The sequence below is a fragment of the Neolamprologus brichardi genome, chromosome 7 (assembly GCF_056152115.1).
Source record: "Neolamprologus brichardi isolate AB-2024 chromosome 7, ASM5615211v1, whole genome shotgun sequence".
In the NCBI taxonomy this organism is placed as follows: domain Eukaryota; kingdom Metazoa; phylum Chordata; class Actinopteri; order Cichliformes; family Cichlidae; genus Neolamprologus; species Neolamprologus brichardi.
This window is the reverse complement of record NC_142110.1, coordinates 63,143,868-63,164,626: the sequence shown is the minus strand read 5'-3', so window position 1 is coordinate 63,164,626 and position 20,759 is coordinate 63,143,868. Positions and strand designations below refer to the sequence as shown.

The 20,759-nt window shown below is 40.3% G+C and overlaps 1 protein-coding gene across 5 annotated transcripts in view; it reads right to left on the bottom strand.

Annotated features, from left to right (window-relative positions):
* kiaa1549la (KIAA1549-like a) overlaps window positions 1–20,223 on the bottom strand; it is a 128,258-nt gene extending 108,035 nt beyond the window's left edge. For all 5 annotated transcript variants that reach the window (XM_087844089.1, XM_087844090.1, XM_087844092.1 and 2 more), the window contains exon 1: window positions 19,718–20,223. In XM_087844089.1, the coding sequence (XP_087700215.1) occupies window positions 19,718–19,958 (241 nt within the window). In that variant the 5' untranslated portion in view covers window positions 19,959–20,223. The remainder of the gene's footprint in view (window positions 1–19,717) is intronic.
* Between the last annotated feature and the right edge of the window lie 536 nt (window positions 20,224–20,759).

The window sequence follows — 20,759 nt, the reverse complement described above, 5'->3', positions numbered from 1 at the left end:
CCTCAACTGAATGCTCCATAACCGCTGGATTAAGCTGCTTTTTGTCAACAAGCTTAATTCATCAGTTTATTATATGTGAAGCTTCTAACTAATGAAGCTTTTACCAGCCAGCACTTGAGAGGTTTTATGGAACCATTCCTGCGCAGCTGACAGAGCAAAGCAGTGCCTACTTTACTTAGATTTAAATCTGGTGCTAGGAATGGTCACTGGTGGGAAATCATCGCCACCCACACAAAGTGCCAGCTCTAGTGCTTCTACTGAACCGCAGTGGGAAGTGATCTAGATGAGACAAAAGCAGACGCCACTGGTATTTATTATTGAACAGAAAATATAAATAGATTCTGCTTCACGCAGCCACAGGCAGAACATCCAAACGTTACACAGAAACACCCCAGGCAGGTTTGAACCTGCAACCTTCACGTCGTCAAGCAACAGTGCTCAACTGTCACCGTTATTTATGGCCTCTCACTTTTCGTGAAGTTAACATTGGCTGCATTTATGAATTTTGCAAGTACATCAGCTGTGCTTTTTAAAAATGTTCAAGTCGAACTGAAAAATTGCAGCTGCACATCTCCAAGCTACGACTGACCGTATCTGATGAATCCAGGAGAACTGAGTCCCAGTAGTACACTCAGGTCATTGGCCACCCCAAAATACCTCTTAGAGGCTTTTAGTGCTCTGCACCCACACACACTCACTGCAATTATTTTTATTTTTAGATTTCAATTTTAAACCCTGGTGAAGGTAAAATGGAGAACCACAGACTGATAGATTAGGTAGCGTCTGTTTTTTGGAGCAGAGAACTGTCACTAGGGGAATATACAATCTACTTTTATTGAATCAGAACGACAATATAAAAACCACACAGCAATAAAAGAGTCAGAGTTTGATTTTGCCTGATAAATACAGAAACTCAAACAGTGGAACTTGAAATTTGACTGAAAACTTGTTTTGTGACGGTGTGGTGTTAATTGGAAATTCATGTACGTAACTGGGGATGTTGTTCTGGGATATATTTGGAAAAACTGATGTATTTAAAATGAAATATCACTTTTACATATATCACAATAATTAGGGATGCACCGATACTGATACTGGTATCGGGTATCGGGGCCGATACTGTAAAATGTGTGTGTACTCATACTTGTAAAAGTTAACCGATACCATGAACCGATACTAACTTATTTCATTAATCAGAGGGTGGCTTGTCATTTCTGTTGTAGTTTTTTAGATTGGCCACTAGGGGGCCAATTATTATTTTATTTATTATATATTTTATAATTTTTTATATTTTATTATTTATTTAATAATAATTATTTTGATTGTGTACAATATGGACACTCTGCAATAATTTAAAAGTTTAATTTATTCGCAAACCTAATTTCTATTTATTTTTTTCCAAACAGAAGTGTTTATTTATTATTCTGAAAGCTCGAGACAGTGCCAATAGTTCAGTGATATTTTGTAAAATTACAATGTGGAGACTCCGCAATAATTTAACAGAAGTGCTTATTTTTCACTTGAAATTTTTTTTGTGGTCATTTTTATTAAGATTTTATTTTTTATCGGCAGAGAATAAAATAAAATCTGTCTTCCAATTCATTGTATTTGTGTGTGTGTGTGTGTGTGTGTGGCAGAAGTATCGTTTTTTTGTACTCTGTATCGGCAAGTACTCAGATCCAAGTATCGGTATCGTATCGGTTTGAAAACATTGGTATCGTTGCATCCCTAACAATAATAATAACAAATTATGTTATATTGATATTTTGTATCAGTTTACAGAAGATGTTTCCTAATTAATAAGACAATAAATCGCTACAATAGCTGGAAGTGAATTGTAAGAGATCATAACAACATGGCTCCACTTAGATTACATACTCAAATATCCAAACTGCAGTGTGTGCTTCTGTGTGAACGACACAAAAACAGTGCGTCACATAAAACTTACAAACAACATATAAGCTCATTTCACTTTTACACAACTTTGCTTTCATTTTTGTTCCAGTTTCTGGCTAAAAATCTCATCAGGTTGTGTTTTCACACAGCTGTCAAGCCTTCGACAACTAAGCACAAAAAAAACTACACACATGTGAGAACTGTCAAATTGTTAAAGACAACTATTTCCTCTGAGGAATGTCAGAAAAAGGACAGGCCTCTTTGTAGTGTGACACGCACACACTCGATGAGGGAGCTCTAATTCGCTTATAACTATATGGTACTTTGATGCTTTTTGAACATTGTGTGCCTGTGTGAGTCTGTACACAGTGTGGGTGTTTGTGTGTAAAGCTGTATTGATTTTTTTACTGTTTTTAAAAAAAGAAAGAAATGAAAACAAGCCAAAGCTGCTGCAAGATGTACCATGTGACTATGAGCAAGCCAATGAGTGAGCCGAGTGCTTTCGATTGGCCTGGAGCACCTGATGTGCGTTTGCCCTTATTGTGTCCCCTGTGGTGGCACACTATTATCCGTGTGAGTGCATAAAACACACATGGTGTGAGCAAAGAGTGCCATTTCATTACCGGCTGTGGAAATAAGACATTAATCTGATTAAGTGTCCTCATCATTATCCTTAACCTAACTCCTATCAGTCAGTGCTTCCACCCAGCGATGACGAGACGATGACGGCGTTGATGAAATGAAAATCTTGTGCCGTTTAAGGAACTGCAGAAAGAGAATAAATTGTGCGTTAATTAGTCATCACTTGTTATGTAACGGTCTGAACCATATTACACAGACACCCAGAGCAGAGTTCAACATCATCGCTAACAGTTTGCCAGTTAAGAAGACCGAACAGACTTCTGAAGTCCCTAAAAAGTGATTAGAGCACTAGTCTGAGTGACGGCACTTTACTTTAATCCTAAAGTGCAAAACACAAACCAAAGATACGGTGCTGCAGTGGTTTCTCCTTTAATTAAAGTATCTCAGTGCTCACAGCAAACGCTGGTTTCATAATGCCTGCTGCTAGCTAACCTCTGATCTTCATAAAGCCATCCGAACCAGCGGGAGCACTGGTTTTAAATATTCCTTGCTCACGAACCCGGAATCTAAACTAGGTTGTTGAGACCTTACAGCTCGCTAACACCTAAACTAGGTCTTGAACAGCATGTCTGATTATGCACAGTTATGAATATTTTATGTAGATTTTTTTTCTTGAGGCTGGTAAACAGATAGTAGAGTGTGCGCTGGGGTCAGAGCCGTGCGGGTTGACTTTGATTTACCCAGGGGGAACAATTACCTTTGTCATCGAAAGCAATTGTTCCGTTTACACAACAATCCAAGTTCGGTTCACCAGGCACACATAATGAAGAAAAGGAGCTGCCGCGTGGAAATGGATTCCCCTAATTGCAGCCAATTGTTGAAATTAAGTTGATGCATGTGGAGGAATGTATTGTATTCTTTTAATCCTTTATCTAATGTCCAAACTGTTTTGATCCCTGTGTTGAAGGCACTTAAAATTAGCTATTTACATAAGAGATAACAGACCAGAGGCTCAGGTCAACTTCAGGATACGGTTTATGTGCATCTTCGCATTCTCATCACATACGACCAAAGAGAATATTTCAAACATTGCTATGGAAACAGAAAAAAAAAATGTAATCCTATAAATATGAGATTATGTAACAAGAAACTTAAGGTACATTCGGGCTAAGCCCACCACACTGAATATCATATACACTGCTTTTTAATGTTAAAAAAAAAGTGTTCATTCAAAGAAGATTCCAAATATCATTGATATGCCAAAAGAAATGTATTTAAAAGGAATCTATATTTTGTGTTATGATAGGGGAAATGGCTTTTTTATCAAGTTTAGATCATTTCACACTATATTTGCAAGATAATGTCTGTTGCTGGTGTATTGCAGGAGTCTGCAGTGGATGTATTTGATCTTTAATCTCCAGATAAAAATGCAGTACAAAGTGAAGGGAGATTTTCATTCTTGGCTGCTCCTCACTGAGCCTGTTTCTGCCAGAGGTTTGTTCCTGTTAAAAGGGAGTTTTTCGTTCCCACTGTCACCAAGTGCTTCCTCAAATGGGGTCATTTGGTTGTTGGGATTTTCCCTGTATTATTGTAGAGTCTTTACTTTACAGTATTAACCGTCTTTAGGCAACTGTAATTCTCATTTGGAATGAGATGAGATGAGATTTATTTGTCAGTTGCAGTTACCAACAACCGAGATGACAGACCTTGCCGACTGTACATACAATACACAAACATCACATTGGGGAGAGGTCAGGCTAGGTAGCAAGGGAAAAAAAAAGAAAACCCAAAAAAAACCCCAAAACATCGAAATGTGTAACACAAGAGGATAATCCAGGAATGCACAGATATCAACACACCATAACACAATAAAACACAGACAAGCAACATGGGAGAGTATTCCAGTGTGTACAGCTCATCTGGGACCGCTGCAATCTTGGATTGCACCTCCAGCTGATCCCATGTCCACATCGGATGGGAGGTAAGCATGGTAAGTTGAACTGATTTGAATTACTATTCGCATCCTGTATGTATGCGTTTACATTTTCATCATTTGTACATACACATGGTCTGAGGGCAGTTACAAATTTATATGAACAGTTTTGGGGAAGTTGCCTTGAGGTAGGGCTGTGCGATATGACCAAAAATCTTTTATCCAGATATAAGACATTTATCGTCCCGACAACGATATATATATATCACAAAAATTTTACATTTTCTGTAAATCTCAGGCAACTCGACTTGCGTGAAGTGTTTTCAGCTGGGTGTCATGTACCTGGAGTCGAGTGTTGCATAAGTTGAAACGGCTGCAATTTTCTCTGTGAGTATTTATCACACGGCGTGCTGTGGGGAAAAGCCTGTTCCAAGCTTTATTTTTTAGCTCCTGACAGCTCTTTTTGGCTTGTCATCCGTGAAGTGCATACTACGTGATTCGTTTTATTTTGAAAAATCTCAACAGGATCTTCAGCTTTATTGTGAAAGGTTTATGTGGAAAATAAACAGCGGACGACGGAGCCACATGAAGGTTTTAGCGTCGTTGTTCCTACGACAACGCATAAAAACCGTTGCTTGTCCGTCCGTAGTGTGGTTATATTAACCTCCTAAGACCCAAACTCTTCCACGGCATGCATTTTTAACTTTTCTTTGATATTTGGGCATGTGGGGCCCCGACGAATATAAAAACAAAGAATTACCTGATTTTTTTTTTTTTTTACCTTATTTTAGTTTTTAAGAAAAATAAGAGCCACATATGAGGATATTTGTTTAAAATTTTGATAGTATAATGTAAGTGGATGTCAGGCCCTTGTAGAGCAAAATCGAGTGTTTTGGTCTAAATAACCCCAAATGTGATCCTAGGAGGTTAAATATAAGAGAAAGAGAGAACTTTAAGAAATTCTACAGTAACCATCAAAACGATAAAAAAAAAAAATTGCTGTAAACAGTTTATTTTGCAACACAATGAAACAATCGATAGCGCAAAATGAAACGATAGACGTTTTCCTATAGTCATCAGATATATATCATATCGACCAGCCCTGCCTTGAGGCGACTGTTGTTGGGATTTGATGCTATGTAAATAAAACTGGATTGAACTGAAAACTTACCTGATCGAAAAATGATATGAAATCCTTCATGCGACTGTGTCATATCTACCTAAATTCACAAAAGCATCAGTTTGTAAACTTCGTAAACCCCCTTCCTGATTCTTGTCCCGATTGTAAAAGGGAGTTCTTTCTCTCCACTGTTGCCAAATGCTTGTTTATAGGGCATCAAATGGGGCTCTTTGTTCTCTACCGTACAATATAAAGCACACTGAAATGACTCTTGTTATATAAAGAAAACTGAACTGAATTAAACTGTGATGGATGTTTGCAATGTAAAAGTTTGGGTAAGCATTGTGCCCTCAATTTATTTTCTAAAAAGGTCTGACGAACTGGGAGGTTTGCTTTACATCTGTCAGCTGACCACCCTTTTCTTTTGGCTGGAAACTCCAGATCTCAACGATTAACACCGTGAATATCTTTGCCAGATGGACTTTGGCCACAAATACAAAAGTAGGTTATTGTTCTGTACGGCCACTTTTCCAGGATTGCTCAGACAACAGCTGAAGTGAATGAAGCTTACTAAAGAGCAGAACAGCATCCCTAGACGTGAACAAAATGTGGCTGTTACATACACATCATTGGCTTCAAGGCCAAATGACACATCAGAAACACAAATGGAAAGGCCCTTACATGCACACACAAACACACACACAGAAGTGAGTGAGTGATAGGAGGGAGGTGAGCAGCTGGAGTGATACATGGTGAGTTGAAAGAGGGAAGGCCAAGCAGCGATAAATCCAACCCTCTCCCAGTCAATCCTTAAGAAGCACAGACTGATTAAATTTTCATTCTTTCACCTGCTTTGTTTCCTCTCTCCCCATTTTTTTCCTTTTTCAGTTGCTACAGCAGAAATAAATCCCTGCCTGTCTGCCGGTTTGGAGCCTGAAACAACCTCTGCAGTACAAGCAGCTCATCAACAACTTGCTAAAAAATAAATAAATACTGTACTAGTTCATCTGAACAAATAGATTTCTCACGGATATCACAAGCTGGATTGCATTTTCTGCGCAGTTGATTTTAAACAGAAAAGCAAACGAACATGAAGACGATGGAGTGGGTAACGGCGGAAAAACACAGAGGCCTTTGAAGGCACACTCCACAATCGGTCTGGTTGCATAATATCCTTACAGGAACAGCAGGGAGCATGGACAAAAGCAAAGTAGTTTGTACATTTGTACATTTTAGTGACAGAAAATAAATCTTCTTGTTAACAAGCCCCGAGGCTGACTCTAAAAGTAGATGTCAGATAGATTGTTTCTTCCCTTTCTACCTTTTGCACACGAGTTAAATCTTTTGCTTTTCATTCTTATTTTCATTAGATGATCATTACAGTCCTAATGATGACAGTGCTGCTAATGACGGTGTCACATTTCCCTCACAAGCTAAATCGAGTGAGGCCATCAGCCGGCGTCATTCCCTCTCTGTCTGCCCAGATTTGATGTTTTCTCTACCATCACTTGATATTTTAAAAAACCTGTTTCCATACTTGTCTGCTGCCAAGTCCGGGGGGAAATTTCCAATCTCAGGATTTACCTTTCATCTCTTCAGCAGGGTGCGCTCTCCATCGAGAGGCAGTTTTATCTATTTGTTGCATGTACGAGGCTTCGAGACCTCATGAAACTCGGCGGTTGATGGGGTCACGCCACATGCTTTTTATTTTGATCAGTTCAATCATGCTGCCATACAAAACCCCTAAAAAAGTAAACCTCCACCAGCACTCAATATTTCTCTCTGGCTACTTTTACTAAATTAATTTCCTGACCTTGGAAATCAGAAATGGGATCTGGGGACAAAATCCATTCGTTTCATTTGAGGTATGAAATAATGACGGACATTTCATATTTGGATCATTTACTAAATTTACCCAGTTGTGAACCGTGTCCATTAGATTGCTTGCAAATGTTTGTTATACTCACCTCACGCTCTGCCCTTTAATGGTCAAGGACATTTCAACAACTGAGTGTGCAGGACGCTGCAAGTTCATCTGATAGTTTATAAGCAGTGTTAACTCTCAGCCCAGTTTCCACAGAGAAGCAAGTGTTTTAAAAAAATGTAAAAGGTGTTGGACCCAAAAATCTAACAAGCACCACATGACAACAAGAAGGTGAGGTATGATTAGCATACAAGCATGTTACCATGAAACTGTGATTCTCACTAGGGCTGGGCTATATGATATCGTTCACTGTAATACCGGTGCAATGTTGGGCAACGATAGGAAAATGAAATATCACGATAGAATATGGGTAAAACGCGCGTGCGCAGTGCCTATGTTTACATACACACATGGCGGCGATGCAGAATGAGAAGAGCGAAAGTGGATCGATAAATGAAACAGATGAACCAGAATTGTTTTGTAAAAATGCTGCAACTTCAGTGGTGTGGAACTGGTTTGGCTTTCGTCCGTCAGATACACAACAAAGCACTATTTTTGGTAGAGCATGCTAGCGGGCCGTCGTTATTACCGTGTTTTTTGGAAAATACGGCACTTAAAATCAATCCTTTGATTTTTCTGAAAATCGACAGAGCCCCTTATAATCCCGTGTGCCTTATGTATGAATTCTGGTTGTGTTTACTGACTTTGAAACGATTTTATGTACACGGCGCTCGAAAATCTGTCAAATGTTTCAGTACAACTTTGCTAAGCTACGAAGCCGCACCGCTTGATGGATTGTCGGAGCATTACGGCTATCGTAGGCGGAGCCTCGCGGAGTGATACGTACTGTACTTCAACATAATATTACCGTACTGTGTGTGTGTAACCTCTTTTTAAGTTTTGTGGATATTAAACATAGTTATGCTGAGGATATGTCGGCCAATTTCCACTGGAAATGCCTTTTGGATAAACTGTCAGCGAGGAATTTGCATTTGCACTGTTACATTTTTATATAACTTTAATGCACATAAAAACAGCTGCTTGTTTAAGTGAAAATACATTGATGTTTTTTTTTTTGCACTAATAAAGTTGAGGAGTTGTAAAGTATTTTGTCTAGTGTCAATTATATCGTCAGCTATATCGTTATCGCAAATTTTCAAATTTATATCGTGATAAATAGTTTTGGTCATATCGCCCTGCTCCAATTCTCACAAATGTGGTGTATTTTCAGCATGTAGAAAGGTATCTAAAGGTCAGTGATAATGCTATATAGAGCCATTTAAAACTTTTTTACTGTCTTTGTTTGTATTGACAACAGACCGGCACATAGGGGATGATATATTTTACAACTGCCGTTGTTTCAAATTGACACTAAAATGTGTCTTTAAAGAGGCTATTGTCAAAGAAAGAGAAAGAGCGGCTAGTTAAAGATATACTGTAAGCTCAAGTTAATCATGTCTCCTTATCGACAAATCAGTGCTTATAATCCATTACATACTCTTTGATAGTGTTTGTGTAATCCACCTGATTTTTAAGTTTCATTTTTCACCACAAACATCTCAAAGCACCTCCAAAAAGAATTAAGAAAACAAAATTAAAAATAAATTAAACAATCCTATTTCCTTAAAAGTAAATACTGCCTTCTGAGCTACCTTGCTGGAGATTTGTGCTCTCTGACTGCTCATTTTTTTGAGTTGGCTTGATTTTTTTTAGCCCTCGGGTGGCTTCTTGGTCTCTTAAAGTTACAGACGCACACATGTTGGATGTATGTGTAATTTGGGGAAACGGACCAGCTAACAGTTGTCGTCTCATACTACAGACGCTGCAGAGATGCTTCACGCAGCACAAAGTAATCGATATGCAGAACCTACCCCACATCACATGACCACAGTGAGGAAGCATGATAAGCACGCTGCATGATCACACAGATGTCTCTATTGTAAACAGGTGTAAAATCGAGAGAAGATAAAATAACTTAAATCAGTGCAAAAATGCTAATTTTTAGCAACAAGGCATTTCTTCTTCTGATCCAGCTTTTCAGTTTTTTTCTATATATTCTATTGTTAAAAGATATAAGTTGATGATCTTTTATTACTAGTTTTGATTACTGTTTGAAATTTGATTTATGTAAATTATAAAGCTGTTTGATCTTCCTTTTCACAGGAACAAACAAAAGCCGTCAGAACGAGGCTCAGGCAACCGTGTGAGGTAACCAGTTGGGGCTGCAAATAATCCCGGACACAGATGCTCAGGCTTCAGGCACACAGTGAAAATGAGGGTATATGTTTATCTGTTTGCTAGCTTCAGCTTCCAGTGGCAAGCTGGCAGAGGTTTTTAGGAATGTAATTATTTCTACTCTTAGCTTTGCATGGTGTTAGTGACTGCTGCTATCGCTAATATAAAGGGCTGCACGAAGGTCCAGTATAAACTAAGTTCGTTAGTGCAGATGTGAACACATTAGTCACATTTGTGTTCGGACCAAAACAATTGCACCGAGACCCTTGGAGGACGTGGTCTCAGTGTGGTTCCTAACAAACTCTAATGGGGTTTTGGTAATGGTTTATGTTGCAAGTTTGAACTAAGCATCTCCTCGTAGGCACATATACTATGCAGTCTGGGATGCAGGAAAGTACCACAGATGTGAGAAGGTCAGTAAATTCTCCAGAGTCTCTAACAGTCCAGAACACAGCACCTTCTTCCTGTGTTTACTTTTCTGACCACTAAGCGGTCTGATCATTTTCACATGGTTTGTAATGACACATTTTGGTTCCCCCTGAGTGGGGAAAAGAAAAAAAGAAATAGGAAAAAGCTTCTGCAAAACAAACCAATGGAGAAACATGCAACCTCCCACAAGATTAGAAAAATACAAAGTGTGGCTAATTAGGATTATAAAATCAATTTATCCAAAAAGAGCTTCTGCCTACCCGTAAGATTTCAGAGAGAGTCCTTCCATGCATAATGTGTTTAATATACAAGCTGAGGCAATATTTATGGTCGGCCTATGAAGCCTCTCTCTCTCATGTCAAGTCACTCTTCCTCCCTCGAACATACACACACTCGCGCTCTTTCCTGAAATAGATTATTAACTTCAGAGTGCTGCAGAAAGGAGCTGTCTGGTACACTGATGCTCTGCACTGAATGTGACTTTGTGCCACTGCATGTGTGTGTGTGCGCGCACGTGTGTGTCAAAGAAGGACAGATCAGATAAGGACTCTCTGTGAGAGATGTTTGGCCTGGTTAGCTTGCTCGCAGTCACAAAAACACAGCTAAAATAGAGCTGTGTCAGTCATATCATTAGAGTTCATCAGCACTTCCTTGAAGCTGCGCTGCGTTTCTGCCTGGCAACAGTAAGAGGTATGACAGCGCAGCCAGAGGAGACGTTTAACATGACAGCACGCATCACTACAAACTCTATCTGCACTAAAAAGAAGCCTCAGTGGTACAAAATAACCGTGGATGACAAAAAACTCTAAAAGGACTCACAAGAAAATATTTGGCAAATCCATAATAAGCATTTTACTTTGAAAATAATACTATCGGTTTTTAAAACTCTGCTGGCTTTTTAATCTCATGATTTAGTGACCATGGTGCTGGTTTAAATCTGTGTTGTGTGGAAAGCCAAACTTACTCCTGTGAGGGTTTTTTTTCTCCTTGTCGGTGTGAAAAGCTCCAGCAGTGCATAATCAGAGAAGCACAGAATGGAGTGCAGCCAAGCAGAGCGATGCAAAATGAGCCGCTGCTGCTTTAATGCTGAGAACATGTGCTCGGATGATGCAGTGACCCCACTCCCTCACCCCACCTCCACTCCCACACCGCTCCAGCCTCTGGGACCAAATGCAGGATCTTTGGCCTTGGATCCATTGCAGGCAGAATCCTCTTCTTAGATGTGCTGCCACACCTCTGATCACCTGAGCCCTTCAGATACAGGGGGAGTGGGGGGGAGCATAAGAGCAAAGAAAAGCTACCGTCTCATTATGATGCAAAGACAGCCAGCTAGGGTCTGAGCATGAGCAGCAGCAGCGTTAATTTAAGCTTCAACTCAAAACTTTAATCCTTGAGGCCAGCGCAGTCTTGATGGCCCTGTCCTCCATGCTGCAAGTCGGGTTTCTGCTCCAACTGTTGTCGCTCGTCTTGATGAAATATCTGCTAATACCTCGCAAAGGGCTGAAGTAACTATTAAAATCGAAGCCTCTGCTAATAAGGTCATCTCGGGCACACGGCTCTGACAGTGAGCCGAGAAGCCCCACCAGCCTTTACAATAAAGTTGGCTCAAAGGGAGGATGTCTTTAACATTTACATACTTTTCATATTTCATGCCTTCACAAGTGTGGTCAAGGTCAGCTATGACCTGGGCTAAGAAAACCTTCGTATGTTATTGAAGGTTAAGTTGGCAAGAACAATCTGGGACTGTTGGGATTTCATTTACAACTATGCAGACCCAATGCCAGAGATGGGCAGTAACGCGTAATTCGATTACCTTTTTCAAGTAATGAGTAAAGCAAGGGATTACTATTGCAAAAACGGTAATTAGATTAACGTTACTTTCCCGTAGGAACGCTGCGTTACTGCGTTACTAAAACCGTGATTTTTTTTTGCAAGAATGTCTCATGACAGTGAGGTAAGCAAGTGCCACGTTTGTGACAACAGCTGTGTGCAGAGCAACAATGGATCATATATTGAGTGCGGGAGAGAGTATGAGCATGCAGCGTTTAAAGCGTGGAAGTACTGACCTTACTTTAAGTTTGATTCCATAAAAAGTGACAAAAACATTAGCGTCCCTTGTGCATGGGAAGAAAACTTCTTTTTACACCGAAAAAAACCCCTAAACTTCCAAGCAAGCACCGAGTGCGCTACAACGTCATGGGAAACTCACAGAGAAACTGCCGTATCCTTCCACTGACCGCTGCAGCACACCTGCACCAGGGTAAACCTCCGCCTACCCCACTCCTGCTTTACAGGTGAAAATAGAGCAACAGAAAATAGGTTTAAATATTAAACAAATTTCTTCTAGTCAGTGAATGTTGCATATAATTACATTTTTGCTTGATGCATAAAGTTAAAAGATTAAAACTAATAAAACAACTTTTAAAAAGAGACTTTTCCATTTGATTACATTTTGTATGATGGATTATGCAGAAAAAGTAGAATTGGGCTGAAAGATCTATCGCTTTATCACCTATTCAGGTTGTAAATTGTGTTTTTAAAAAGTAACTAAGTAACTAAGTAATTAATTACTTTTGAAAATAAGTAATCAGTAAAGTAACGTGATTACTTTTTGGGGGAAGTAATCAGTAATTAGTTACTGATTACTTTTTTCAAGTAACTTGACCAATACTGCCCGATGCAACCATCTTTAAATGACCTAATAATGGGTGTTTTCATACTTGTCATTGTGTCTCATCCACTGCAGTGGTTTTCAAATGTTTTCTATCCCTGTTTGGAAGCAGGGAACATTTTTGGTACTTAATGATGGAAATTCATTTTACTCATGAGCTAATTTCAGAGCTTTTACACAAAAAGGAAGGAAGCTTCTCTTGCAGAATTACCTGTCAACTACAACAGCGGTCCCCAACCTCCGGGCCACGGACCGGTCATTTTGTACCGGGCCGCAAGAGTTGAGGCTCAGGTGTGAAATTCATGGTTTCCAGGGGGGGTTTTTTAATCAATTTTTAGCATTTTTATTTATCGTTAACTCTGTTTCCCTGGGTCTTTTCCCGTGTGTTATGAATAAATCTTTTTTGGGGGGGGTACTGGTACTGGTTTTGTTTTGTTGCATTTATCCGCAACACCTTAAAGGCCGGTCTGTGAAAATATTGTCAGACATAAACCAGTCTGTGGTGCAAAAAAGGTTGGGGATCGCTGAACTAAAAGGCAAAAATTCTATTCAGATTTGGTTTTAAGGGCTTTGCTGAGTTTCTTTATATTTTGTTGATGATTATCTTTCACGTCAAAAGTCCATCTTTTAAAACCAAGCGGCAACCGTCCAGGAAGAATGAAGCCAACAGGAAGCGTAAAAAGCTCGAGTCCCAAGTAAAACTGCAACTTCATGCTGTCTACATCCATCTTTTTTTATACAGTTTAGGAATAATCTGAGTGTAAGGCTATCTAAAACATTCCCTCTGACCTCCTTACGTCCCTATCTATAGATTATGGCTTTTGTTATAACCACAGGATTCAAAACCCTTGGAGCAAAGCTGCTGAAGCACCGCTTTTCATTTCCCCAATGTTTGATTACATCCCCTTTTTTAATACTTCTTATGAGACATGCTTTGACACCAAATAAATTGAGCAGAAGTGAACTGTGGCTTTGCAAACCTCTTTGGATTGAATCTTGGAAATGTTATTTACTTGAGAGCTGAAGAGGACACATTGGAGCGTGGAGCGCTGCCGTTCATTTGATTTGTCAGGGTTTCTAAACGGATGAACCGAGCGATCGTGTGTGAGCAGGAATCCTTATGAAGCCGAGTAACTGGCATCAAATAGAGCAGGTTGTAGCGCAGCAAGCCTTCTCATCTGTCAGCCGTCATCAGAGTTTTCAGAGGTATCGCGCCCGACATTCCCCGTGCATTAAACACGAGCTCGGAGCTTAAGTGCTCTGTGAAGCGGGCGAATTCACCGCAATTATGAGTAAAATGTACTAAAAATTGACATATGCAGGAGAAGAATACACGGTAAAGTCGTTCTCCTTTCACATTTGATAAAGCTACAGATAAATATTTATAGATTTGATCTCATTTATTATTCAGTGCCAACACAGATTTAGTATGTGTCATTGGTACACAGTGGGTAACGGGGCTTCAAAGCTCTGTCAAAGTTCACTGACGTAAGTGAAGCAGCAGTATTAATAAAAGCAGTCTCTCCATCTGAACGCTATTCTTTGCTTTGAGCTGAAATTGCATTGAGCCTAAAGTCACATTTAAATCAGCCTCACTAAGTGACCGACTGATTACCTCCTCCTCCTCGTTCCGTCTCGTCTTTCCTTTGCAGCACCACAAACTTTTAATCTGATTGTGAGGGCTCTGATGCTCAGCCAGCTCCTCTTCCTCCTCCTCGCTCTCTGAAGCCACAGGAGGCGGGGAGGAGCCCAGTTTCCCTCTATGTAATCAGCACAATCGATTGCTTTAATTGATGACAGCAGATACATGATCGGTCGCATCAGAATTTATCAATGACTCTGTGGCCAGACATTCAATTCCTCACAGTCCGGCTCCTGGTTATTAGATTCCCGGACTTTATCTGATTCAGCTATTTATAGACCAAAAAAATATAAGCATGCCATCTAATGCCCAAGTCACCAAGATACGGCGTTTTACTAAAGATCCGAAATGACCAAGCAGCTTTTGGTTTTCTGAATATTTGTATCTGAGCGAGCAAAACGAAATTAAAACTCCTGACATGTAAAGTTATTAACACTGATCTTTTTGTTGTTGCTATGTAATATTCTGATGGGAAACCTCTGATCCTGATCACATCTGTTACTTTGACACAAACTATGAATTATAACTCTGCTACAGACCAATCAACCCATATTATAACAACAGCACTCCCCGATGGCAGCTGTCTCTCTCAGCAGGACAATCCCCAACACAATGAGTGTCTGACCTTCTTAGGCCCCACCCTGCAACTCACTAAAACCTAAGGATCTGGTGCCAGGCACCACAGGACATTACAGAGCTACAGCTGTTTCTGCAGAATGTGGTAGATCTGCAGAACATCAAGCAGGTGTGTGATTTTAATCTTCATAAGAAGATGTCACACTTTACAAGAGCTGGCTTGGATCCATTTAAAGTTGAAAGGAACAGCCACCAAAATTCACCAAGCCCTCCTGTGAAAAAGGTTAGGAACATATATCATGATGCCACAACGAACAAATGAAGCCCAATCTCTTAAGCTGCCTTCAGTCCACGAAACTGTGTTGTGTTTAAAAGGCACAGCTAACTGACATCAGGTGTCACGTTGCTGTTTGTGAAGCATCCTGAAGTGAAAGAGATTCAGTCGCATATGATGTTAAACACTAAGAAAACAGCAGCAGGATGCAGTGACTCAGACGACCAGAAAACCGGATGTTTAGCAGCTGGAAGCAGAAGGTTTGAGTTGATTTTGAAACGGTGCAGCACGGGGAGCGTTTCATCACCGCTGGTGTGTCATCAGACGCCGATCATTAGGCAACAGACTCTAACCTGGCACTTACTCAGATGTTATTTTCAATCCCTGACTGACAAACACAGACACACAGTGAGAAAAAGTACTAGCTGCAGATCTGTTCCCATGGTAACGTGGACCAATAGATCTCAGCTATTGACTGAGGATGAAGATCTCTGTAGACCTATTAAAGAAAACGCCTACATTCACATACTGTATGAGCCTGCAAACACACACACATACACACACACCAGCTGGGCATCAGCCTTCAAAGCATCTTTTTTCTGTTCTAAATGCAGAAAACAAAAATACAATGGGAACATTTTCTCTCTGGGAAAAAAACAGCCAAAGGCTTGAGTAACCAGGTACGAGAGAGAAAGTCAAATCTCCCTGAGCCATTCTATGGAACAGCTCGCTCTTAAGTGGCACAGCAGCATGACATAAAAGAGGATATATCATCCAGAGCGAGTGGGCGATTTGCTCTGATTTAACCGGGGAGGCTGGGCAGATAAACTCTCTTTTGCTAAATACTTTGGCAATCGTCTCCATTTTCTCAAATCTTCACCCAACAACAGGTTTACGCATCTAATGAAGATGTTCCTATCACAGGGGTGCAGTCTCTCTTTATTACCCTCTAATCACACCCTGAGTAGTGGCGGCATTTGTTATTAAGACGAGCCAGAATTTCATTATTTTCCAGTTTGATCGGGAAGTGAGGTTGGTAAAGTGGCACTGAGACAGAAAGAGAGAGAGAGACAATCTTCCTTTAACTACATGGCACTGAGTGTGCAAGTCAGTCAGACAATCGCTTCAATTATTATGCAAATATAAACCAGCAGCAAGCCAACAGAGCTGCTACTAAACTATTCCATTAATTCACACCTGTCCTTTAATTACTCGTTTTAGGGGAAAATGAGGGAGAGGAGTGTGCCGGGGAATGTGCTGCGTTTTTTTTTTTATATATAAAGTGATGTGAGACGTCTGATCTCCCATAACATCACCATATATGTATGAACACGTATGAAGTTATCTTTTCTGATGCACTACTTAGACCAGAACAGGTCACTCCTTTAGAGCAACATTGTCAGCTGCGGGTGTGGCAACATCGTGGAAGTGAGACAAAACCATTCACTGTATATAAAAGATGGCAGTAAACCCTATAGTCCTATAATTTAAGTTTGATCGTTTGATTTGTGTGGTTTGTTTGAGGCCTTTGTCAAACACAGGCTGTCAATATAGTCTAACTTGTTGAAACTCTGAAGTAGAAGCTGAAAGCAATTTTCACTGCCGTGATTCCCATGATGGCGAGGCTGAAACACCTTCTGCACAAAATACACCTGGGGCTTGAATACATTTGCAGTACTTTTTTATATCAAATTTACACTTCACACTATTTCTTCATGCTCACAGACGGAGCAACCTGGTCACCATTTGCTCTCCAAAAGAAAAACTCTAGAAATTTTTAGGGCTTTGCTGGTTTTAATAATACAAATTGTTGATTTTTTGATCAGAGATTTAAATGCAATTAAATCTAGCAATCGTTGCTGCATTTTGCAATTTCATTGTTAACAATTTGGCTGCTGCCGTCAGGGGTTTTTGGAGCTAGAAACGACTGTATATCTGGAAAACAGGGTAGAGTGCTAAGTTATCGGCTAATGTTTGTGAGTTTTTTTAGCAAGCTATGTCCATAAACTATAGATCTGTAATTCATACACAGACAAAAACACATGAGTAACAGATTATTATAATATTATAATTTCACTCACCAATATTGAAGAACAAAAATATGTGAAAAACCCCAAACTAACTGCAGGTGCTTCTCCTGACACACCTGTCAAAGTACCCCTAACTTTATGTGTTTTATATCTAAATGTACGAGTTTTATTTGTAAAAGAATTTGTCTTGTGTTTTTGTAGCGCGCTGTAAAACACGCGTTTTAATGATAGCATTTAATATTTTCCCACAGGAGTTTTTTCCCCACTCACTTTTGGAGCCACCCTCAAGTGGCCATTAGAGGAACTGCAGTTTTTGGTGCTTTAGTGCTACCTTTGCTTTTTAGACCTGGAGGTTGTCATTTGTACAAAATACAGAAACAGAGGTGCACTCTGTCGTTACCCACCCATTGCACCAGTGGCATCTGATTCATTAAGTCCTGAGCCATGTAAATGAAAATTAGGGTTTATATACACATGTTGGCACTAATTGTGTAGCACTTCCTACGTAGCCACTAAAGCAGAGAAATATCAACTACATGCCTGTTGCCCGCTGTTGCACAACATTTCAGGGAAACCTGCCATTCAAACACAGAAACCGCACCAAAACGTTACATTGAATGTTCACATTATTACACCACTGCACTGCATTTTGGGGCTTTTACATCATGACATCGTGTCCAGTAGGCTTACTTTATATTGTAATATTCATGGGACGTTATTCACTTTCCATAAAGGCAAATATGAACAGATGAATAATACAGTTCAAATAAATTTGCAGCATCATTTAATTATAACAAGAAGCATATTCACTTTGTATTTGTCTGATGTAATATGGTTGGTACCTCAGAAGAATGAGTTTATCTAAGCTGAAGCTCATTTATTCCTTATCTTTTTTTTCTTTTTTTTTAACTGTCTTTACCCAGATACTGCTACAGTGTACATGCTATCTTGGCAGAGGGCCGACATATTTATTATAATTATTCGTGCGTCACTTTAATTGAAAGTTTGAAAAGATATTTTTAATACTGTTCTCACTGGGGCTGGCCACACTGACTCATTATTCCTGGAAAGCGACAGGACATTTGACATTTTTGCAAATGTCACCCTCGGAGCTGTGAGCACCAACAAACTGCGGTTCAGCTGTGTGTTGGCACATTTGTGTTTTATTTTAACAATATTTATTGTGTACAGGCATTCACATCTCAGCTGTAGCTAATACACGTGTTGTGGATTATTCCAGATGAACAGACTTGACTTAAAGATTTGAAAGCTCAAAAAAAAAAAGTCAGATTAAATGAGAAAATATGTTTTGCATATTGGATGAAATGGCCGTTTATTTCTCATCTCCACTGGATCTGACTGAAGCAAATAAATTCCAATTGTGTTGTTTGTGAATTTTTAGCACAGCTTTGCAGATTTCTCCCTTTATCAGACAAGGTTTACTGTTGCTATGCGTCCAAAGTCAGTTTCTGTGTATTTAATTCTCTTCTTTTATAAGATTTTATCAAACCTGTAATCAGTGTAAACATGACTAACAGATGAGCAGTGATGCCTGCGCTGTCGTTCCAGCCAAAACCCAGGAACATGTCAGTGTATGAAGGCATTCTGACACAAAATGACCCAACTTAAGGCCTGAATTATTTCCTTAAGAAAAAGAAACAGCATCTTCTTAAGGGACTGAAACAGTAATTTCCAGTATATGTATATCCCAAAGGATTACACGGAGGCTTTGCTGTCAGTATTAAAGGAACAGCTTCCTGCATTAATTATTGCTTCTCTGAATGAGGACTGGTGCTGTTATTTTTTGCTTTTTATCCTCGGATGTCTGTGAGCACATAGAGATCCTAAATTATTCATTTGTGCCGACTACGAAACGTCCCCTATGGATCTTAATCGAGGCTGAAGACCTCGGGGCCCGATTTTCCATGAATGAATAAAAAGTTTCCTCCTTAACGCAAAGAAGCGGCCGCGGTGAGCGCAGCGCTGCGGTCCACAGTGCGCTCCGGCTGCCTGTTTGGGGCCGTGACATCGGTTAGGGCCTCTGTGACACTACACCGACGGTTCAAACGCAAAATAAAGAGATTTAAAATCAGTCAGACAAATAAATCAATGCGGTAAATGTATAAACAACAACAGGAACCCCTTCAGAAATCGCCACAACACCTCCGGGTGCATTAACATAGCTGCTGCTTTTGCAGCTCGTCTCTTGTCTAACAGAGTTTCATTAGGTCTTCCTCTCCACTGGCTCTTCATCACTGTTTTCATGGAGCCAGCTCGAGAGTGGATTCAAAACATTAGCGCGACTCGGCGGCTGATCGCGTGGTTTATGCTTTATTTGCGTGATTAAAATAAGAATACAGGGCTCCTCTCAGTGACAGGAAAAAGACAGAGCATCGGGGTCTTACCGTCAGCGGCCAGGGAGCTCTGCATCATCAGCATCAGCACCGCGCCGATGGTCACAAACCACCGGGCCACCATTCCATTCAGCACGCGCGTCCTCTTCCCGGTCCTCGGCGAGTAGACGGCCACCATCCCCGCATCCAGGATCCATAGCGACGAGGAGGAAGAGCAGGGGTCTTCTTTCTTATTTACCCCTCCGACCCCGGGGCCACCGCTGCTGGAGAGGCGCGCATGTTTGGGAGCCATTGGTCAACCAATTAATCCTGAATGGGAAACATCTAACGGCGCTGCTGGGATGAAAGGCATCCGATCAACCTGCCCCCGGTTCGGACAAGCAGGGCTCCGCTCTCCATGAGCCTGCTGGAGGCTGTGAAGGTCGACGAGGAAACAAAGAAGCGTTAGTTTTCTCCTTTTGCGCGTCTGGCTGTGTCAGTTTCTGTGTGCGTGCGTGAAGTCTGATGTCCCTACTGCGTCCGCAAGGCGCTCTCCATATCTGCTGGCAGCTGTGTCAATGCACAGATACAGACCCGGAAATCAACCGAAGTTCTCTTCAAAATAAAACCGCCTGCACTTTGTATACACGAGCTATTCTTCAGGCTGTGAACCAGATTAATGCAAGAATTATATGCTGCCAAAGTTTATAGGAGAACAATATTTTCCGTCAGCCGCAATGCTGATTCAATAAAAAAAACTAGAGGATAATACTGATAATGCATTCCTTCAAATGAACATAAGTAAGAAGCAAATATGAAATAAATATGAAAACTGATTTTCCAATCCATGTCTTGCAGGTCTGTAAAAGTCTCCGGTTTCTGTCTTGTTTCTGTTTTCCTGTGCATTGCTACTCTCAGTTTTTGGCCCTGAAAGTTTTGACATCTTCGATGTTTTTCTTTGTACTTACCTCAAACATAACGCTTTCTTCTAGCTACCTGGCTGTCGCATCTGTTCGCAATTAACTCATCACCATCTTCCTGCATTTTCATCAACCACTCCTCGCCAGACTATTCCCCTCGTCGCTCCTTTAAATTGTTTATTTTTTCTTTTAGT